General features: G+C 35.8%; 2 protein-coding genes across 3 annotated transcripts in view; one reads left to right on the top strand and one right to left on the bottom strand.

The window, feature by feature from the left end:
* The window catches only part of LOC128868895 (GTPase-GDP dissociation stimulator vimar), a 53,923-nt gene extending 40,605 nt beyond the window's left edge, over window positions 1-13,318 (bottom strand). Inside the window, exon 1 of the mRNA XM_054111468.1 lies at window positions 12,840-13,318. Coding sequence (XP_053967443.1) covers window positions 12,840-12,846 — 7 coding nt within the window. The 5' untranslated portion in view covers window positions 12,847-13,318. The remainder of the gene's footprint in view (window positions 1-12,839) is intronic.
* Window positions 13,319-14,617: 1,299 nt separating this feature from the next.
* Window positions 14,618-21,049, top strand: LOC128867596 (G protein pathway suppressor 2). Of its 2 annotated transcripts, none has more exons than XM_054108979.1 (6): window positions 14,618-14,955; window positions 15,011-15,339; window positions 15,399-15,489; window positions 17,918-17,968; window positions 18,029-18,495; window positions 20,632-21,049. In XM_054108979.1, the coding sequence occupies exons 1-6, from the start codon at window positions 14,790-14,792 to the stop codon at window positions 20,785-20,787; spliced, it is 1,260 nt and encodes a 419-aa protein (XP_053964954.1). In that variant the 5' UTR covers window positions 14,618-14,789; the 3' UTR covers window positions 20,788-21,049. The 2 variants fall into 2 exon arrangements, with proteins under 2 accessions (XP_053964954.1, XP_053964956.1); XM_054108981.1 differs by having other exon boundaries at window positions 14,619-14,955; window positions 18,029-18,489.
* The last annotated feature ends 891 nt before the right edge of the window (window positions 21,050-21,940 follow it).

Below are 21,940 nucleotides of genomic sequence, written 5' to 3'. Positions count from 1 at the left end.
TAAGTTGTTGATAGTTTGCAGGGTTTCTTGTGCAAATCGAATATTAATTACTTGTTATTTGAATGCTGTTGCATGTAAACAAATAAATTGGCATCAAGTAATCAGAAAAGCAACCCGAAAATAGAAATACATTTAATTATTTTGCCGTCGTAAAAATAACGGAAAGCAAGAAGTCCGTCCCCGCCAGAATTCATGCTATAAAATGTGTTCTAATTTTGACCCGTTACAGTTTATTACATGGACAATATTCGTACAGTAAGTAGTACATTTTTAGAGTTTGGATTTATTTTATTATCCTAGAGAAACATCCCAAAATATGCAATTTTTCCACCGCTACAGTTGCATAACCCCTTAAAAAAGGACGACCACGTTTCTTTGAAAAGGGACATGTATATACTCTAAGCAAAAAGTTTTACTTTTAAACCGGTTAATTTTTCCAGTAGATGTATGAAGTTCACTTTTGTCCTGGCACCACAGTGGCCTCGCTAGCTCCATGCTGCTTCTCGTTATGAAATTATTTAAAAAATTTTTTTTCACCAATTTTCAATTCGTAGACAATGGAATAAGTATTCACATGCCGGTGCTAACAAAGAACTTCCATAATTTTATCAAAACTTACCCCCCTGCGTCGCTTTTTCACCTTGCGTCATAGGTATTAATATGTCAGTACCCTGAGGAATGTATCGAATTTCCATTTTTTAGATAATTAATCAACTAATTGCAACAGGAGCATTCTTAATTGCATTCGGATTCAGTTCCTCTCGATGAAAGATGTGCAGTCTTGTCCTTGCCAAGGCAATAATACAGTTGCACAAGATATGCTCTGTGATTTCATTACCATCCAGACTCTACAGACTCAATCCCAATGTGAATTTTTGAGGGATCATAATTTAAGAAATAGTGGCATGTCAGAAAGCAAACTATTTTCCTGAAGTTTACTTCACGCATATTATGCAGTTTTTTATAGTAGGTAAAAGGTCTTATAAGCCTTTTGGCTTGACGAAGTTCTTATGTAACTTCCCAAAGGGTAATTCTTTGAGTATTCTCCCAACCATTACCCTGTATTTAGTTGCTGCCCAGTTGATAACCCAGTATGGTTCTGGACCGTGAAAATATGCTGCCGATTCGGTCCTAGCGAGTTCGTCAGCAATTTTATTACCTATTATTTATTATTCCAGAGTGACCCAGAATCCATCAAAGTACAATTTTATTTGTAGCACTAAGTTGGTTTAGGTTGTTAAGACACTCGTACACTATTTTCGATTCGAGAATGTGAAGCTAGTGCTTTTAATGCAGCTTGACCGTGCGAGCCTATAACTATGTGTGCACCCTTGTAGCCCCCTCATATGATTTATTCTCGCACAGATCGAAAGTGCTTGAATTTCAGCCTGAAAAATTACTCCTTTTACTTTTTAAGCTTTTAATTTGTTTGTCTGTTGTTTTATTTTTTGCGCAAAAATAAAGTAAATTAACTTTCTGAAACCCAAGACTAAGGCGTTGTAAAGTTCTTTCTTTGCTTAAATTAGGTACCACTCGTTATTACTGGAAGAGAAGAAAACAAATTTTCCCTCTCCGTCTGCACTGACCCGCAAATGATTTGATTTTGACACCTAACAAATGAGTGACTAATAAACGTACAAAACAAAGCGAAAAAAAGATGTTTTCAATAAACTGTTTGACAGATCATTCGGAAAATTTTAGAGCATACTTTTGAAAGAAGCCGCTTGGCAAGTAAAATGTTGGATTAAAACTGGCTACGCCATCTGCCCAAATTTTCAGGGACTTATTGAGACACCCGTTGCACTTCCATACATCTGAGAAATGTCAGAACAAATTTTCCAAATGATTTAAGTACAATTCGCATTCGTTTTATTTCCAAAAAACGAACCTAAAGAAATCGAAATTATAATTTAAGCACAAAATGCAAGAGCACGAAGTCACTTAATTGGTCCACACAATGATGTCACAGTGCTATACACCGAAAGTAGAAAAAACTTGACATAAGAGTGAAAAAAAATAAATAAAAACCGACACTTGTAGACAAAGTTTACCAACTTTAATCCAATGGAGGTGGCCCAGTAAATTTATAAATTTCTTTATGGAGCATAACGTTGAATGGAATGTAAAAACCAAAGGAGAAAAACAAAAACGACAAAAACTGGTGAATTTTGGTATGCAAGTGAGCGCTTCATATTTCCACTGTGCGGGGTGATTGTGCGATAGCCAGGGTGTACAACGAAAAAATCTTATTAGCAATAAAAAACAACTTGCAGTAATTCATAAGCAACAACGTTAAGCATCACCGACTCCGGGACGACGACGTTGAATGACTGAACCAACAAAAGCGCCAACAATATCTTGCCAGTTGAATTGGCTGACGCTGTCAAGCAAGCGAATAGACAGGCACAACGGAGAGTGGCAAGGCGGAAAGCAGTTAAGCTATTTCAAAAAAAAAAAAAAAAACACGAAAACAAAAGGCAGCTAAAGGGCAATCAAATTTAACCCTCTGCGGCAGATGCCTAGTTGTAGCAAACAAGAGCAGTAGAGCAAAAGCAGAGGCAAATGTGGCTCAATTACTGCGATGCTAAATAAATTTCTGAAGTGAGTTTCAGCTAATCTAAGTAATCTGCGTGAAATGAATAAACCCAGCAACAGCAACACACACATACAGACACAGCTACATATAGTACACTCCTGAAAGGACTCACAAAAAATAGCACTTTCATCAGGTCACACTAATACACCAACAAATATAAGTAGGAGTATTTAAGCGCTCGCGCAATTTCTTCGAGAAATCCTTGCAGGCCTTCACACAACACAAGGATACATACAGTTTGCTCTAACAGGCTGTTTATTTTTTTGTTTTTGGGAAATTTCTTATCACCAACAATTGTTGCAGAATATATTGTTTGAGTACAATGCTTGGAATATAATAGGAAGTGAATAGGAATAGTCAGGAAGAGAGGTGAAGTTGTGGCAATTACGGTAACTGACAGTCGGCCTTGTGCGGTCGAGGAACAGTGGGCCATTTATTTATTCTAATTTGAAAACTTTTTAAACACATTCAATTGTATTAGAAAGCAGATATTTTGTACTTGTATAAGTACATTGTAAAAATACCCATGGAACTAGAAAAACAAAACTATGTGCGAAAGTTGGTTTATAAGGTGCACGGCGCTGACGGCGGAGACTTCGATGTGGATGATAAGAAGTGCTCTGGCAGCCCAAAAAAATGTTAGACGTTGAACTGATTTGTTATCTGATATCCAAACTTAAGAGCAGCTTGCAGAGGCATTAAACATAACTCATCAGGCTGTTTCTAAATGTTATCCTCTTCTCAAATTTTATTGCATTTTAAACCCAGCAGAAACGTAGATGACGCATACAACATTGACCGATTTGCCGAGTTTTTTCTTTAATTAAAATTTAATTCACAAAAAAAAGTGTCAAAGTGTAGGAAAATCTGGCGGTCGTAGCCCACGAATTAAGAATTCTGAGATAGATGATAATTAGACCAAAGATAGCATAGGGAACGGCCGCGTGGTCCGCCTGACTAAACTTCGCGCTTAGCATTTGTGTGCATCACGGGAGCGACGCGCACCTGCCCTACAGTAGCGATGTAGATGATGATCAAGCTGACACCCCTTCACATACATAGTTTTTCAATTCAGCCAAGCTCACTCTATTTAATGTGAATAGAGAAAGAACCATCAGCTCCCACTTGCCCAGCTATACAGGGATGATGTCACGGAGGTCAATAAATTTGAGAAGAAATTCAAACTGGTCGACAAAGTAAACTAGAGTACGCCTGCTCTCGAAAGGAAACTTCAAGGATGTACCCTGCGTTGGAATGTAGATGGCTCGCAGACACCTGAAGGCATAGACTGGTACATATGGCGCCAAAACAAAGCGGTCTGTGCCAATGGGTAGTTTTTCCACCGTCTTCCAGGCGAAAGTAGATATATGCCATCGTCTATGTGAAGAGATACACTTAGACAGAAATCTCTAGAACGAGCGAATTGCCTTTCTGAGCGACAGTCAAACAGCATTGAGAGCATTTGTCATTCTTTGAGGTTAAGTCATCATTAGCCTATCAGTGCATCGAGAACTTGAACTGGTTAGGAATGCACAATCTCATCCCGCTCATACGGATCCCAAGACCTAGAGCTATCCCTGGGAACGAAGTAACGAATGCATTGGCTAGAGTGGCTGCGGCCTCGTTATTGATAGAACTCGAGCCCTTCCGTGCCATGGGACAACACACCAACAAGGAGCAGCTTAGAAGCGAAGAGCAAAGGCTTTAAACGTAAGCTCGCACCAAACTGTGGGGATACGCCAGACGAAGTCTTTGCTGAGATTCATCTTAGGTATATTGAGAGTGCTGCGTTTGAATGAAGTTCGAACTGAAGCACAAACCTCCCCTTTTTCATTTATTCAATGCCGAAGAACGCTTTGACAAACCATCTCCGATTACATGTGGATAAACGCATTTGACAACATTTCCTGCCTTTTTAGAAAGTTGATATTTGGAAATGAAATCACCACTTGTTAGTAACATCACCAGTTGTAGTGACTATGACAATTTCATGGGGTTTCATATAAACGATCCCCACGTGAAAATATTCCTTATCTGCTGGTACTGGTAGAGAAAGAGGAAGACGCCTTATTCGTTACAAAGACCTGGCGCGAAATTGTTGAGGCGTTTTCAGCTCTAATTAAGAAGAAGATGTAACATCATGCATGAGTCCTAATCGTATGGCATGTTATGTATCTTCGTTGGGTAATCATCCATTCAAAAGTTTAAATTATTCTGTTATTCCCATTAAATTCGATAGAAGTTCAAATGCCATGATTCATCACCGATGAGATCGGTTCGATCCCGCTAAAGGAGAATATATGTCACGTGCATTCGATTAGGCTCATGAAATGGTATTCAAAACTAAAACAAAAAAGGCGTTTAACCTTGCGTAAGCTAACCAGACCTGGAATTTAAACTGTTAGCAATCAAAGTTTAGACATTGTTATTAGGACTCTATATGAATGGAATATTCGCGAGTATTGGCACGTGACCACTTCTCATCACTCATACCGAACCCACTGCGGGATGTGGAAATCAAATAATAGGCAATGACAAAAGTATGTGTGCATTTCTGCCACGAACCAGCTTCTCATAACATCTAGCTGACGTTCACAGACAGCATAAAACTGTAGAGCTCTCCATTTCAGGAATAATATCAAGACATACTCGTACACTGTAAATTGGCAGAAAAGCTTGGCCAAACTCGCCAAAAGAAAGGTATACTATAATTATGTCTAACGGGAAGTCTTCGGATACGCGCGTACTAATTGAGTACAAGCGAAAAAAATTATATATAATTGGTATTTCTTACCGAATGCTTACGTGACTAATTATTTTGTTCTTATAATATATTTTATTTAAGTACAATAATATGAAATATAAAGAGGTAACCGCTTTTGTGTTTCAATTACATTCGCATTCTCTACATTCCGAAATTCTGATCAGGCTTACGAACAAACGATATACATAGACTGAGCTAGAGCCTGCTTAGTCATCTTCATAAATTAGAGCAAATCGGAGGTGGTATTACAACAACTTTTAGAGTGTGCGTGTAAAAACAAAATTTAAGTGTTTTGAGCAAGAAGCGAAGTAAATTTGTTAATAAATAAGGATAGTAGGTTTTGAATCAATTCCCAACGTCACCGATATGAAAAACACTACCGTATTTGGCAATAGAAAATATTCCACAATGCATTAGACTTCGAATTGCTCCCTCATCCAAAATGTGCTCCAAATTTGAACACCTCGATTATTTTTTGAAATAACTCGGCGGTAAAAGATTTAGATGGAATGAGGAGGGCATCGACGAAACAATTTTATAAAAGGGAATTCTGTTGAAAATTAAAGTGTTGATGAAGAAAGCGTTGCTTATATACTTTTTAAAGACTCATCGACCCAGCAAGGTTTACAAATTGAGATTTGAAAATGTTTTAGTTTGATATACTAATAAATGTATTTTTTATATTTTGCCAATTTAAGCTTAGAAAATAAAAACGGATTTTGAGAAAATATTCGTGGAGATGTGAAATTTTCATTGCACCTCTGCGCAAATGTTGCAAATAAATAACTTCTGAAAAACTTTATTTGTGAAAATTTAAGTGGTTTTAAAAGGAGTGAAAGCATGAATTATCTGGCTCCAAAACATAGTGAAAAACATCAATTGAATTGACGGCGACAGCTTTACTAAATACTAAATTAGACTCTCTGTGTGACGCAAAAATATTATAGGACAAAAGGACCCTTACTAATTATGTTAGGTAGCCACCTAATTCAGCATAAAATTATCCAATTATTATGAGAATTTAACAGTGTGTCCTTTACCATTATAGGTTTTGAAAGCAAAAAAACGAAAAAAATGTTGCCTAAATCGCTTTATCAACTAAACCGACAAGCATCCTTCGAAATAGCGGCTACGAAGGGGGTGGGCGATGACAACGAGTGCCAAGTTCTGCTGCGCAACACATCTCACACACAAAGGACCAATTAACCGGTAGGTGGTAATAGATGTGGAGCAGGAGGTACTCGTTTTGTAGACTACCCGCATCGACTAGCGGTATCACTTGGTTATTGAGCACAGCTGTTACTGTTGCTTTATAAGTCACGCAACGAGACTGTGTGGCGCTCCCTGTGTGCGTGCGTCTATGTGCAATCTTAGAGCTTATGCAGATTGAACGCGTGTAAAATGGGTATCACTTACCACCATAGATGACGCCATGAACAACTGCGCCCCGCCAACGTCAACTCTGCCATCATTGCTATTGGCATTTAGTCTGATGGTTGAGGTGCTGTTTCTGTTCCGATGTATGTATGCACAATACGTACGAATAATTGCACGAACATGCGAACATGTTGTGATGGGCGAAGCTAGTCTGAGCTCTGAAGCGTAAGCTTCACATCAAACACGGCGTCAGGAATCTGGCTGCGTGCTGCGTCGAGGGAGGATGATGAGTGATATGTGTGATGTGTGGGATATGTACTTACATATGTATATCTTGTGTGGTTCGTTTGTATGTTTGTGTATTTTAAGTAATATATTTTATGAATGGCATTGCTGGCATAAGGATAACGATGCTGCTGTTCCGAAGAGCTGTTGACTATTGTGTTAGCTGGTTATTTGGTTTGTTGTTGCCGTCATTGATCCTCGAGGCGTCGAGCGAGCAAAATGTGGAAGGATGTGTTGTTAATGTAAGGCGTAAGTTGTAATGTTTTGGATGCGTACATACATATGTGTGCATGCATGAAGCTGATACCAGCCCGTACTTCTTTTTTGTCATTACTTCCATAGGTATGTATGTATATACATACATAGCTACATATGTACGTATGTATGTCTTTTGAGTGCCTGTATGTGCATACATACAGATTTAGTTGTTTGTTGTGATTGCTGTTGCCACTCTTGTCCTTGTTGTAATTTTTCCATTTTACATTCTCTTGATTTTTGCTTTTCCCTAACAAACATCCCACATTTCATGCTCGTTTTTTTTTTTACTGACGGCAAGGCACATACTTACATGCGTTTGTGCATATGTACATGTGCATGTTCGTACATGAAGTGGAAAGCCACTACAGACATTGCACTTTTGCATTTACATTTGAGCAGAAATACCCGCACAAACATGTGTACGAACATGGATATTTGGTTTTATTTGCGACTTCACAACTTGGCAACACTTGCAGCAATATAAAAAAATGCGTTTGAACTTTGTTTTGGGCTTTTCGTTTCCTCTCAAAATGGAAGTGGAATGACAATGGTGAAGAAAGAATTTCTGCACACTAGTATTTAAGGTATATACATATGTATGTGTGTAATGCATATATGTATTTATATCCTAGTGGATATTTTAAAGTTTTGACAGCGTGAGTGAATAGGGAAACTCTTTAATAAAAGAGATCAGTACCTTTCATTTGTAAACCATAAAAGATTAAAATATTTCAGTAACTGTTTAAGAGAAATTCCTCAAATTTCTTACAAAGATTTACTCCAATTTAAAGAGATACCGATATCGAGTATACTAAATTTAAGTGAATTAAATAATCGTTAAAACTCAATGAATATTAGCTGAAAGTTTAGAAACGTCTATCCGAGTGGAAATATTGAGAAGTATTTGAGGGAATACAAGATGGCGCAAAATTAATCACCCTATCGATAAATAAATTATAAATATGATTGACGTTCGACGTTTGACACTTGTGAACTACTGCAGCTGCCAGTCATTGTACAAAAATAAAAATAAACACACTCTTCTTCCTATTTTTCTACAGGCACCCTTGGTGTGATAATGTGAGTGCTTGGTCTTTTTGCTTCAGCGCCTTGCGGAGTCGCATAAAAGAGCGTTTTTGAATCAGATGATCTCAGCTGCGGCAATTTTTGTGTTTTCACTTATGAATCTGTAAAATTGCTGCAGTATACAAACAGACAAGCAAAAACGCGCGTAAAGATCAAAACAAAGATTTCCATCATTCAAAATGATTTTTGTTTTTTATTTAGCAAAAAGGTTCTTCAAAAACAAAATTGCATGATTAATTTTGGGCTACCTTGAACTTATAACTTTTAAAAATGTAAAACGATACCTTAGTGATATTACCTGTTAATTAAATACTTTACTTATTTAACTTTTTCTGTCATACAGAAATAGGGTATTTTTAATTGTTGAAGTACGGGACGGCTTTTTCAAGATTCCATACAAAAGTTAATCAATGAATCTGAAGCAAGCTAATTAAAGTTATAGATCAGCATATTTTCCCCTTTTTTTCAAAGCGTTATTTCACTTTTAACTTTTTTTTATTCATATAGGCATAACTTTTCAGAAGCCAAATTTAAATATTATAAAAAATAGCGAGTTGGAAAATAATTGATATCACAAAAAATGATTTAATGCAGATGCAGCCCAAATCAACATTTGATTAACAACATTTTTCAATTTCAAAGAATTCTATTTCGTATTGATAATGGACCATGGAAATTGAATTTGAAATTGTAAAAAATGCTTTTATTACTTGATGTAAAAAATTCAAATTTACTTTTTATAAATTCTTAGGAAATTGTAACACTGATAAGAAAAACAAGAGTTGACACGTAATAAACAATGAAGACAGTCAGGAAATTTCCGCTGAGGATATTCAAACTTAATATAAAGCAAATATTCGAAGTCAGGCATATATTGGAAACATTATCTGTATGTATAGCGGTTTAAAAGGCTATTCCTCGCAGCTATACTCATAGCACAACACATTGTTTTACTTAGTTCCAAAGCACGCAGAGAATTTGTACGAAAGCTAAATAATGCTTCTTTTAAACCTGAATAAGTCACTAGGATAGTCAAGTTGCGCCTACTATGGTACTGATCCAGTATATTGGATAAAAGAAAACCAAGGATGCCAAGTGGTACCTGGAAATAATAGAGTCAACCATCTTTTGCATACAAAATTGAAAAAAAATTGATTTTATTTAATTTTAAAAATGGCGCTGAAGTTGACCCTCCCCAAAACTTGGACCTGGACGGTGTTGTTGCCCATTTTGGTTCTTCTATTTATCTGAAACACTAAAACCAAACGCGCGGTCCGCTCTCTACCTAGTTAATGGGCTGCAGAAGCTATAATATTGGGAATTTCAGCAAGGAAATTATTCTTAAGATACTACACTTTCGATATATCTAAAAAACAAAAAAACGATTTTTTGAAATTTCTCGACCACCGGGTCCCTTTAAGCAAATGTTAAAGAAGCTGTATGCAAAGAGAATCCTGAATAAATATCAATTAATTCTAGAAGACTGTGAGAAAGGCGGGGAAGTTCATTCCCGTGCCATTGCTATTATTTCGAACAGACGTGTAAGATGTATTAGTAGTACTAGCGTTTATTTATTTATCTATTTTGATTATTATATTTTATTTATTATTTTTAATTTTATTTGTAGGGAATATATACAATATAACCCTAACTTAATTAGTACTTTGGCTAATGATAATGTTTTATTATTTAATTATTGTTTTATGAAAATAGAGTTCATACAACAACATGAACCGTATGTATAAAGCAACTTTTCGAGCTTTGTATAAAATTTGTAAAAATCGGCATATTTTCAATCTGTTTACTCAGAATTTCTAAAAAAAAAGTGCACGTTTCGAGTAGGTCAAAAATCACACCGATTTTTAAGAATATTTTTCGGTCGCGATGTTGTGCATTTTCTGTATTTAGAAAACACCAAATACCATCAGCAGAAATTTTTTTCGAAAATCAACGCGATTTTTGAACCACTTACATTTTATTATACCAAAATTCAATGAGCTACAAAATTGCATACCCGAAATTTTTCTAAAAATTTAGAATAAAAGATTTGAAATTTTGATGAAAATTTGCCAAGTTCTTATAAATTCAGTACAAAGTTTGAAACTTAGCCTTATATTTGGTTTTTGTTGTAGTATGTAGTTGTCAATATATTGCGTACACTTTCTTTTGACGCCGACTTACTTACTTACTTACTTTTGTTATGCAATATGACCAGCAAAAAAATGAAATTGTTAAAAATAACATGAGCGGCTAGAAACTAAGCCACCAGAATATATATATTTAGTTCAGTATAATTTGATCTCTTTTAGCTCATGGATTTATAACGTAATTAGTTATTCATGACTTAGTCTTAATATTGTACACCAAAGAATCCAAGTATAAAGCAGCAAGCCGAAAAATTATGTATGCATAATAATGTGCTACCATAAACGGAAGTAAAATAGAAGTAAATGGCATTTTCATACTAAGAAAATGGATGTGCACATATAAATGTACGTACATATAAAAAAATTGCATTTGGAATATCGACCAAACAGTTTAACTATGCGCGAAATTAAAAACATGTTGCATATTTGCATTTTTGGAACTTTTTCAAACTTTACTCGATATAGGTTATATACGCATGTACACACATAGTTGAATATATGCACAAATTAAAAATAAATAGCAATGCAATCAAACGGTTTTTTAGGAAAATATTTTTGTTGATCATTCAATTTTTTTATTAAAATAAAAAAAATGTAATATCAGTGACTACAAGAGAGAGAGGAAAGAGAGAACCTGATTAATGTTTTAATGCTTTAAAACTTCTTCTTATCATGCATATGTATGTATGCAAGTAAGTAGATACTCGCAGATTCTTTGATTTATATATAGACTTGTACAACAGAATTCCTTTTGTACTAATAGGATTCGTTGCATGATAACAAACACACAAGAACCACAAACAGATGCATTTTAAAAGAAAAAAAAAAAACAAAATCAGGAACGGACTCAAGTCAAAATATTTAAAATTTTGTTACCATCTCGAATCTTCATTATTAAATAAGGTCTATCTTTCCATGACAATCATAACCCTGCCTTCCAACTACCGGCCTTTGTTCATTTAAATTTCCTTTTTCTCTATTTAAATATACTAGTTACATGCGTATGTAACCCTTTGTGCACTCATCCAAAACAATTTATTAACAATTAATTTCCATCCGACCACAAATCGCTACCAAACCCACTCAGGCATTGCACACTTACTACAAAGGAGTCACATTTGTCTAATGAGCACGGCTTATCGAGCTATGGGTTGACCGTGGGTCGTGGATGGGGGCGATGCCAGCCGTTTATGTGACGCTGTCAGGAGAATAGCTTGAGTTGAAATAGACGCACAGAAGCACAAATAGATAAAATTGCAGCACACGCATATGTGGTGATGCGTACATGATAAGGAGTTAGAGGAGAAACGATTGTAAATATTGATTTTTCACACAAGAACTTTATGGCGCAACTGGAAAGCTGTTTAGTGAAAGAGTACTTTTGTCATCTGACTGAACTGTAGCATGGGCATGCATACAGTTGTGTATGCATATATCGTGGCCCTAATTTTTCAAAAGCAGAATGTTAGTTTAAATCCATACAGCCTGCGCAGGTACAGCAAACGCATCAACTGCATCAGGACAACCATTACATAAATATTATAGCTAAGGGTATCCACTCCCCAAAACATTTACGAGACGGAAGAAATAAACATAATACAAGTAGCAATGAAGTGAAAATGTGTACTAGGCGTAGTTTCGAGGGCACCGCGTTCGTTCGCTGTCAAATTCGAACAATTTTTGCTACTTGACAGAGTGCAAATTAGATTAATTTTATAATCGTATTTTAATAAGTTTTTTTTTATAAATAATGTTTTATAGTAAGAAATGCTATGAGTTTAAATAATATAAAGTGCTTGTGAAAGAAAAAATGGTGATCTGTACTAACATTTACAGGAGAAAGGCGAGGAGTATTTAACAAATTAAAAATTTTAACTACAAATATCACAAAAAAAAACTAAACTTGCGTTAGCTAAAAGTGGGTATATTTGGAGAGGAGAGGACTGCGGCTTTCCAACGCTACCACTTTTACTCCCGAAATCGGTTGTCCTCATTTAAAAAGCAACCCGTTGTTGTTGTTGCTATCACTTCTATATGCGTACGTACATATATATTACACGTAAAATACAAAGAGAAGGAGTATGCCCATTGAAATTCCTTTTTGTTTATTTTTGTTCAAGATAAACACATTGGCATAAACGCAACGAATGTGTGCAAGCCTCTGCAGTCAATTGCACCTAATAATTTTATTTATTAGCAGCAATGAAGTTATCTAGCTTACTACAAAAAGAGCTATACATAGATACGAACATATATAAGAGTTTTCAGTTATGTGGAAAATTTATGAAAATGCATTTTATAGAATCTTTGACTGCTGCATACTTACTCGCCATGTTCGCTGCTGTAGATTCCTTAGATAATGTGCTGCTATTTGGTGGCACTTATTTGGTTGCTATACACACAAACACACGTTCCGCGCTGCTGCTTTTCGACACCGATATTGACTTGAAGAGTTTATTTTTGGATTCCACTGTTTAGTTGTGAAGCATATACACTTGCTATTTTAATTATAGTAATTTTTGTTACGTTTATTTTCTTTTTTATTTATTCTAACTTTTGCCCGATATGTCTGCGACCGATTCCCTGGCTTTCGGCATAAAAACACGATAAAAGTGCTTTACTTGCAATAATTTCGTGCACTTTTAGTTCACACTAAATCTTTATATCACATTCACTTTTAACTTAACTTTTAAGTTATTTTAATAATTTATTTTCTTTTAATTTAATAAATACATAAATCGACACGCACATTAAACAACAGCACTTGTTTTCTTCAACACAAATGACAGGGCATTGATTTGTCTCGCTCTTTTTGTCTGGCGAAAAATACCTTTCAACAGTGTTGCTTCTTCATTTAAAAATGTTTGCCATCATATCAGGTCATGGTAAGTTTTTTCGAATTCAATACAATGCGAAACTTATTACTGCTTTGAAATATTCATATTTGCATATCTAAGTGAGTGGCAGCAAAATTATATTAACAAATATCAGAAAACAAAAATTTAATTCTTAATAGTATCTTGGGCTAGTTCTGCAAAAGGAGCAGCATTCTTCGATTATCGTGCTGCCACACTGTCGAATAAAATTGAAAGTCCTTCCAAGATTATTGAAAACATAAGGGATGTTCATATTTCAAAAGAAGCCTATGATAATACAGGTATTACCTGATTAATCACATATTAAAATGCCATCAATAAATGTGATCACCGACAAAATTATAAATTGCTAAGTAAATAGCTACTCTGTCTTTGGTAATAAATAATCTGTAAATAGAGAAATATTTTATTGCAATTCAAAGAGTTTTTAATAAATATTCAAAAAAAGCTCGTCAAAATGTGTGCGTCTTGCTTTCAATTAAAATAAACGTAGGAAGCATTTATTTACATCTGACACTAGTGCGAAACAATAAGTTACTCTTTAATATATATATATATATATATATATATATGTTGTTTTCCTCTAATAATAATATATTTTGTAGTAAAAAAAAACTACTATTTTGCACTTTAGTTACAATATCAGATCCAGAAACTTAAAGAACTAAGCGTCAAAAAATGTTTAACACGTCAACACGCTTCAAAAGTTTTAACCCAAAAAATGATTGTAGAACCCAACAATTGTTTCACTAAACCATGCTCAAAGTCGACACTCAATTGTTCATTTTATAACAACTGTAAAATTTTACTCAATGCGATGGGAATATATCGGGTGTTTTTATTGCCTGTTATGTTATCGCCGTTTTGAAAATGTATTCAAGTAAACTAGCGCTCTTGATTGTTTGAAAACATGCTTTGATTTATACGATGAAGAAGAAAGAAGGACGCCGGAAATCTGGGCGAATCTTTTATTTGCAAAGAAGTGAAAAGTCTAGAAAACTAAAATGATCAAAAATGCTGCCAATGCGAGTGTCACAAACAAATACCAAATTGGCTGTCAAACATTGCATTGCTTCATAAACGTTGGCAACATATGTCTTAAAATATTTAATGACTTGAATTAGCGATTGATAATTTCATTGAAATTTACCATTGAAGGCAATTACAAATTTAGTGACGAGATGACTAGTTAATTTTGCACGGCAACCCCATTCACACCAATAAGTATTTAGCGTCTGTCAAAAAATAGGAAGAAGAAGAGTGTTTTTACTTGTGTTAATTTTACAGGAATAATCTTGATGCTTATATTTCTGTGCAATTGTGGTTTTCTGTTTTTGCTTTTTTAATGTTTAACTACAAAAATAGGTTTATTCAGTAAATATCGTAAGAAGGAGGAAAGGATGACGGAGAAAAAGTTTAACTCTAAAATGCCATCCGCTTCAGCATCTGCTGTTAATAATAGTAACAATAATAGCAATGCGGCTGCTGCTAAGGCCGAACGGGAGGAACGCCTCAAATCTGCGTTAAAAGCATTTGTTCTTAAGGAGCGCCAACGTAAAAAAGAAGGTGAGTATTATTAAAGTACCTTTCAAATCTTATAATTATGTATTTTTCCTTACAGAGGTGGATGCGAAAGAGGAAGAGGAGCGTTTGCGTAAAGAACGGGAAGACCGCGATCATCAGAATGATGTCTCGTTAGAAGACACACGCGGCAAAATTGCCAAACTTGACCAACAAATTAAAGATTTGCACAATCAGAAACAACAGTTATTTTTGCAATTGAAGAAAGTGTTAAACGAAGATGAAAATCGTAAAAAACAACAAAAAGACAATGAAATGTTCGCAATGCAAGCACTGCAAGCACAGCAAGTGAATGTTGCACCTCCGCCACCGCAGGTCTTCATACCACCCGTTAGAATGCAACATCACCAATTACCTATTATACCGAAAGTAGGTAGCACAAGTCATTATATAATATGTAATTTTGAATCTAAGTGTGTTGTTTTCAGTCTGTTACAAATCAGCCAGTTAAACGCACTCGGAGTCCGTCGCCTCCAACACATCAGAGCTATTATAAAAACACGAACTATGCTCAGCCGAGTAAGATAAAATATTTTTTATGCTTTGTATTCATTTATAATTTGCCATCTATCTTAGAGACAATAAGCAAATTTGTTAACATTAGTTTTTAAGAGGAATGACTAGTCTTCAATGAGCTAGCTTTTATATACTAACTATAAAAATAACTTAAGATTAACATATTTTTTTACTTAAGATATGCTGTTCAAAATTAATAGATTTAAACTCTATCTGGGAGATCTAAACTATGATATCCTTTTAGTCTTCTATTAGTTAAACTGATGTCTAGAATTTTTTTTGTTTTATTTTTTATTTATGTCTGCCACTTAATTTCTTATGTATATAAAAGGTACTAAGGTCTTTATGATTTTCGGTATTAGTAATGAACTAATGCGCACTTACAATAAAGTTGAATAGCGATAAGTCCAGACAGGCTTTAATATAGTTTTTTATAGGCGTAATTTGTTTTCAATCCTGATTTGGGAATTTCGACCCAAAGCCAATACATTTTTTTGGTTTTAATTTTAAGTTGCTTGTGCTTTTCTTTGATGTGGGCTTTTCATGTTAGTACGGTACACTAGGCAGGACTAGTTTACTGGGGCGGCAGCCCTTGGTCGGGAAAAACCCGAGTCATTCCGGTAACATAGAACCGGCTGCCGTGGGAATGTCCATGTTAGTCTTCGATCAAGGTGAATTCCAAGATATTTAACAGTATCATTTTGGGGTATCTTGGAACCATTAAGTGAAAAATTTGGGCAGTCTTCCTTCCTTAATGCAAAAGTAGCTTGAATTGATTTTTGCGAATTGACTTGAATTTTCAATTGCAATAGTCACGTTCCCAAAAATGCATGTTCTGATTGTAGAAGTTAAGAGGCTTTTGCCGGGAAACTGCAGATTGCAATAATAGTCGTGTCATCAGCATATTTTGCCATGTTAATATCGTTTGACATAGGGATGTCGGCTATAAATATAGTATAGAGCACTGGACCCAAAGCACCTCTTTGTGGAATTGCCGTAGGTAGTGGATTTCGTAGCCAAGTTTTGTTAACGAAACGTGCCGGGAACTGCATCTCCTTATCTTAAATGCTCTTTGATGTTCGTTAGTGTACATTTCAATGTAAATTTGAGAATTTGATTTGTTCCAAGCAAAGATGCTAGTAAATTTAAAATTATATAAAAGCGAGTAGCATTAACATAATAACAATGAGAGAGTAAACAATTTATCATCAATTTATGAAAGAGCAATAGGTACATATATGGCGCGTGGATTCGTAAAAGGCAATATAGCGAAAGTGGGCACTTGGTGTTAAGAGCTTATTAAAGTCGAGCTAAATAATTATGGCCCTCCTCAAAAGAATGTGTGCCATTTAACTACCTTTTCACATATCCTTTTGAAAGGCATTTTCCGTGAAAATCCTGGGTGAGGTTGTTGTTGTTGCAGCAGCTCTATCAAACCTGCCAGCTTCGTGCAGCAAGACTGCTGCTAACACTTCTTAGTGCTGGCATTAAGCCCGAAGTTTATTTCTGCTGTGTCTGTCAAAGACGGCTTCCCCCGAACACATTTTCGGTTAGATGTAATCAGTGCAATGGGTGTATCCCATCTGGAGTGTTCCACTCCAGCCTTCATGGCTTCTGCGCCGGTGTCCTCGTCAAGCACCACCATCGGAACGTCTACGGCTCGTCGGAGTTCACCAGCGCAACATCATTTTTCCCTTCTTTTATGCCTCCCATTTCTAAGAGTGGTTGCCAGGGGAATAGATGTTCCTTTAAATGGAAACAACAACTTTTTTTGATAAAATAATGGAACTAATTGCGAACACCCATCAATATATGTACTTACACATATTCACATATTCACACACGTTTAAAGGATTGGAATGGTCGCATGGACTTCTGCAAGTTTCTCCTTTTCTATCAAAATAACCACACACGTAGGTAACGCCCTATTTTTTCCGTTTTCTATTCAAAAATATATTATGTATTTGTTTTGGTTAAAATGACGACTTTCAACTGTACAGTTAGTTTTTAGGGTGAATCAAAAACGAGTTCAAAAATTAAAAAATAATTCATTTTTCAGTGCATCAAAACTAATTTCACTCGTTATTGTTGTTGTAACAGTATTAAGGTACGTTTTCATATTCACAATCAATCGGATTCCGTGACCTACATGATTATGTTGAGCTTATAAATACAAAGGCAGATAAAAATTAGCGCATAAAAAGTAATTTTAGGCACTTTTTTAGGCTAATTCATTCAAAAATTCACAGCAAATATTTCTTCACAAATATACCATACTTGCAATCTTCAAAGCTTAGTATAAAACATCAATAACATATTAGAGGGTTGGGCTGACAATATTCTTCAATTAGAATTCTGCTTTGCAAGCTTCGTTTCATTGTTTACACGCATTCAATCTTCCATAAATCATTTAACTATAATTTTTTCACAGAGCACGATGAAAGCCGCCGTGGCGCTGAGTATTCCCGAGTGGCGTGGAACAGTAAGATCACATAATGTCTAAATTACAATATTTTAAGACTGTATTTAATTCACTTCACAGAACCGCCGACTCAGTATCCAGGACCGGGTGCACTCTTTTATCCTGCTACAGGTAATGCACCACAACCACAACCGGATGGGCGTGGCCCAGCCATAATTTATCCGTATGGTCTGCCATTACGACAGGGTTTCCACTTGGATTTGCAGCCAACATCTTCCGTGCCTGTTTCGAAATCCGATCAGGGATCATCGAAACCCACACAAGTGTATCATATTAGTTTGGATGCGCCACCCATTTCACAATCAGGTCCTGTGTCATCTGTGCCACCAGGTGTGCAAACGCAAAAGCCACAAGTTACAATGGAGAAAATCAGTGATCGTTATCATCCTGACGTGAAACACGATGGACCGTCGGGGCATGGACCGCCTCATCAATTACCAGAGGGTGTCGTGTATACACCAATCATGCCTGGCATGTCGCTGCATCCCAACATTATGCAAATTAGCAGCAATCCGGGACAGGTTAGGGTACATATAACATAGTTTATGACTTATATTTATATTCACATATTTCACTAAAAATTTCATAACACGAATTTGTGTATCTGTGCACATGAGATCTAAATAATTCGTATGCTGCTATTCAGCAGCAGTCTGAAGTCACTAAATTTGAAATGTTATGTTAGCCACCGGCGTATCCCAATGCGTTGGTGCGTTACCACTATTCGGGAGTGCGTAGGTTCGAAACCCGTGCATGAAACATCAAAATTATAGAAAAAGGTTTTTTTTTTTAATAGCGGTCGCTGCTGTAAGACAGTGACAAACCTCTGAGTGTATTTCTGCCTCATAAAAATATCTGCCGTTCGGAGTCGGCTTAAAACTGTAGGTCCCCATATTTGTGGAACAACAGCAAGACGCACACCGCATATAGGAGGAAGAGCTCGGCGAAACATCCAAAAAGGGTGTGAACGCCATATATGTGTTAGCGGCTGTGTATATAACTTTTTTGATAGCTAGTTTCTGATACTCGGCTGGTTAGCTGCCGCAATATTGCAGAATACATACCGCACCGAACGGGTTTGAAAATATGGGAATATGGGCCAATAACTTCATTTAGGTTGAAGCTGATTTTGCCCTAAAATCAATAAATATATAATATAAAACTTGAAGGTAGTAATTATTAAATAAAAACTTACTTGTTCTCTTCCATTTCTACTCTGCAGTGCATTTTATACTGCGCTTGAGTAGCTGATGATGAGCATCAGATTGTCAACAGTTTACTGACAAAACGTGTGACTTTGGCATTGTTGAGGAAATTATGCGACAGAACGTGGACGCTATCTCATAAAAACTAACACTCTCGCTATTATTGCAGTTCGAACACGCCCAATATTTTTGTGACTGAGGACGATTTGGGTATTCAGCAATTTGTAGTCACAGAAAATTCACCAAATTTGGTGGTGAAAACCAATAGAGGCACTCAGATCATAGTGGATTGCAGTTAGAAATGTGCATAAAGACTGCAAGTAAATTTATTAATCGATTCATTGAATTTTTTTTGTTACTGAAAAAATCTCCTATAAAAACAAGCTTGTGAATCGATTAATAAAATATGTGTAAAAGGAGAAAATGTCACATAACGATAATACTAGAGTATCCCTTATCGTCCATGTGCTTTTGAGTAGTAACTTCTGCCGAAGATGCCGGAGCAATTATGGTGATATGGGTGCAGTCCAATGCTTTTATGCTAATAAATGTATATTTTTTACAGAATGTATAGCATACCCCTTCTTAGTGAAGTTGTAATGATCAGCAGCATTTGGTAGCTTATTTCTTTATGCTCAACTACTAAGTTGCGAATTACAATTTCCTATGCAGCTTTGATATGAGCCATTTGGAAGGAAGTATAGGACTGAAATAAAGTAAAATAGCAAATATTTTTAATGGCCTGTATTTAACCATTATTTAAACAATATTTCTAATCAGTGTACCCAACCCAAGGATGATAGATACCAGGTTTGCACGTTAGGTATGGTGAAACAAAATCTTTTGAGGGGAACTTTGGATTCTACGTCATTCGTTCTGTGTTTCACAAAATTTAGATTTAGATTAGTGAAACACAAAACGCATGACGTCGGCATATCTGTCAAATTCGCTCAGAGCCGAATAACGGTCTGCTGGGTAGTACACCTCTAAAAATCTTTTCACCATGCATCTAACCAGTATTTAACTAACCCGAAACCAGTATTTAACTAATCGAAACCTAAAAAAAGACTTTTAGTATTTTCTTCCATCAAAAATGGGTCTTGCGTGCTTCGTCGAGTGGCCATTTCGTAAAACGGACATTTCTATAAGATGATAAAATTTCTTTTTATTCGTATTCATTAAACATTGTACTATATTCAAGAAAACTAGCCTCGCTTCACTGTCGCGTTTTTTTTTAAATCAAATAAAACGCAACAGTCGCCTCTTCCATATTATTCTTATTGTGACTTGCTAGAGACTGCTTGTTGAAAAGCAATTGGTCTAAAAATAGGAAATACCACTCAAAGTCTTTTTTTGTGACTAGAGACTGCTTACCGAATACCGGCACTAGTTTATCATAGAATAAATTAATGGATTTCGAAATTTGTGATTTAATTTAATTTTTCGCTTTTTGTTTAGAATCCCAAATCAGCGCCGAGCATAACCCAAGGCTATGCAACTGGTCGAAATGCTGCCGCGGCACACGAGCATTTGGCGCGACAACCGCAGATAATGCAAGGGCAACCAGGTCAACCACCACAACAACAAATGAATTACTCGCGGCGTATATTCTAAATGATAAATGGTACACTAGACTTAAATGAATCTAGTGTAGGGATTTTTACATTATCACATATATTAAGATCTAAACTAAATAAAAATGTGTAGAGGAAACATTAAAACAATATGTGCGTGTTATAGGAATCCTATTTATTTCTTGAAAATTGTGTTATATTTTAAATTTCTGTCGGTTTTGTCTCACTGAACACAAAAAATTGTATATTACCTTATTGTAAGCCAAAAAAGGCGTCTTTTATAAATTATTTTTATTTTGAAATGTGTTTTTTTATTATTAGAAATACAGAAGTAAGAAAATTATAATTTGAGATCTTTGCACAGCTTGCACTTTTGTTCTTAGAAATTTAAATAATTTATTTTAAGCTTTAAATTTACCAAAAGTTTGTTACTCTTTGCTTTTAATATTGAAACCAGCACCTAACAAGTAAATAAGTGCTTTTGCTGTTGTTTTAACAGCACGAACATCCCAGACAGGCAATGATGCTGGGGTGATACGTCCTTGGCCGGATATAGATCTGGGTCATTCCGGTAATACAGAACCGACTGTCGTGGGTGCGAACTTTATCTTCTTTTTACCCCGGGCCCGGAGTTCTTAGGGGGCCCGGACTCGAGATTATACGTATTTATATGAATTAGACATAATTGGAAAGGGCCCGCATTTGCAATTTTCCCCCGGGGCCCGGATATGTTCTCTACGGCCCTGATTATAGGCCTCTTTTATTCGCTACTTCTTTGCTCGCTTTCTCCCTGTTCCGCTCAGCAATTTGTAAGTTATCAAGCAAGATTCGCCGCTAGCGAGTGTGACTGTATCTCATAAAACTGGTATAACTCACTATTTTACAAGCAAATGTAATTCAGTTCAGTCCATAAGTTCGTGCGTATTTTACCAATAACTTGACTTTTGTACGATTTTTGCATACAAAAAATTATTCGCGGAATATAACGGGACTATCTATATTTTCTTTGATATATTGTGCATTCAACAAGTGATTTTAATCGCGGATAGAAACACGTGTTGTTAAAAAATAAAATGGAATATTCGATATGTTAGCTCAGAGGTTAAATTCAGCGCATGGAACAGTTTCATGGTTTCAAAGCTGGGAAAATGGGTTCCGCATAGACTTTCCGTCGCCAACCTTCAGCAAAGAGT

Source organism: Anastrepha ludens, chromosome 6, assembly GCF_028408465.1.
Source record: "Anastrepha ludens isolate Willacy chromosome 6, idAnaLude1.1, whole genome shotgun sequence".
NCBI classification, from domain to species: domain Eukaryota; kingdom Metazoa; phylum Arthropoda; class Insecta; order Diptera; family Tephritidae; genus Anastrepha; species Anastrepha ludens.
Note: the sequence above shows the minus strand (reverse complement) of the source record. Positions and strands in the feature narration are given on the sequence as shown.

Bases quoted from the DNA above. Each gene is read 5' to 3' on its own strand.
- LOC128867596 (XM_054108979.1), top strand. From the start codon at position 14,790: ATGACGGAGAAAAAGTTTAACTCTAAAATGCCATCCGCTTCAGCATCT. The intron at 15,340-15,398 runs GTAGGTAGCACA...TGTTGTTTTCAG, and splicing joins AATTACCTATTATACCGAAA to TCTGTTACAAATCAGCCAGT. The intron at 18,496-20,631 runs GTACATATAACA...CTTTTTGTTTAG, and splicing joins GCAATCCGGGACAGGTTAGG to AATCCCAAATCAGCGCCGAG.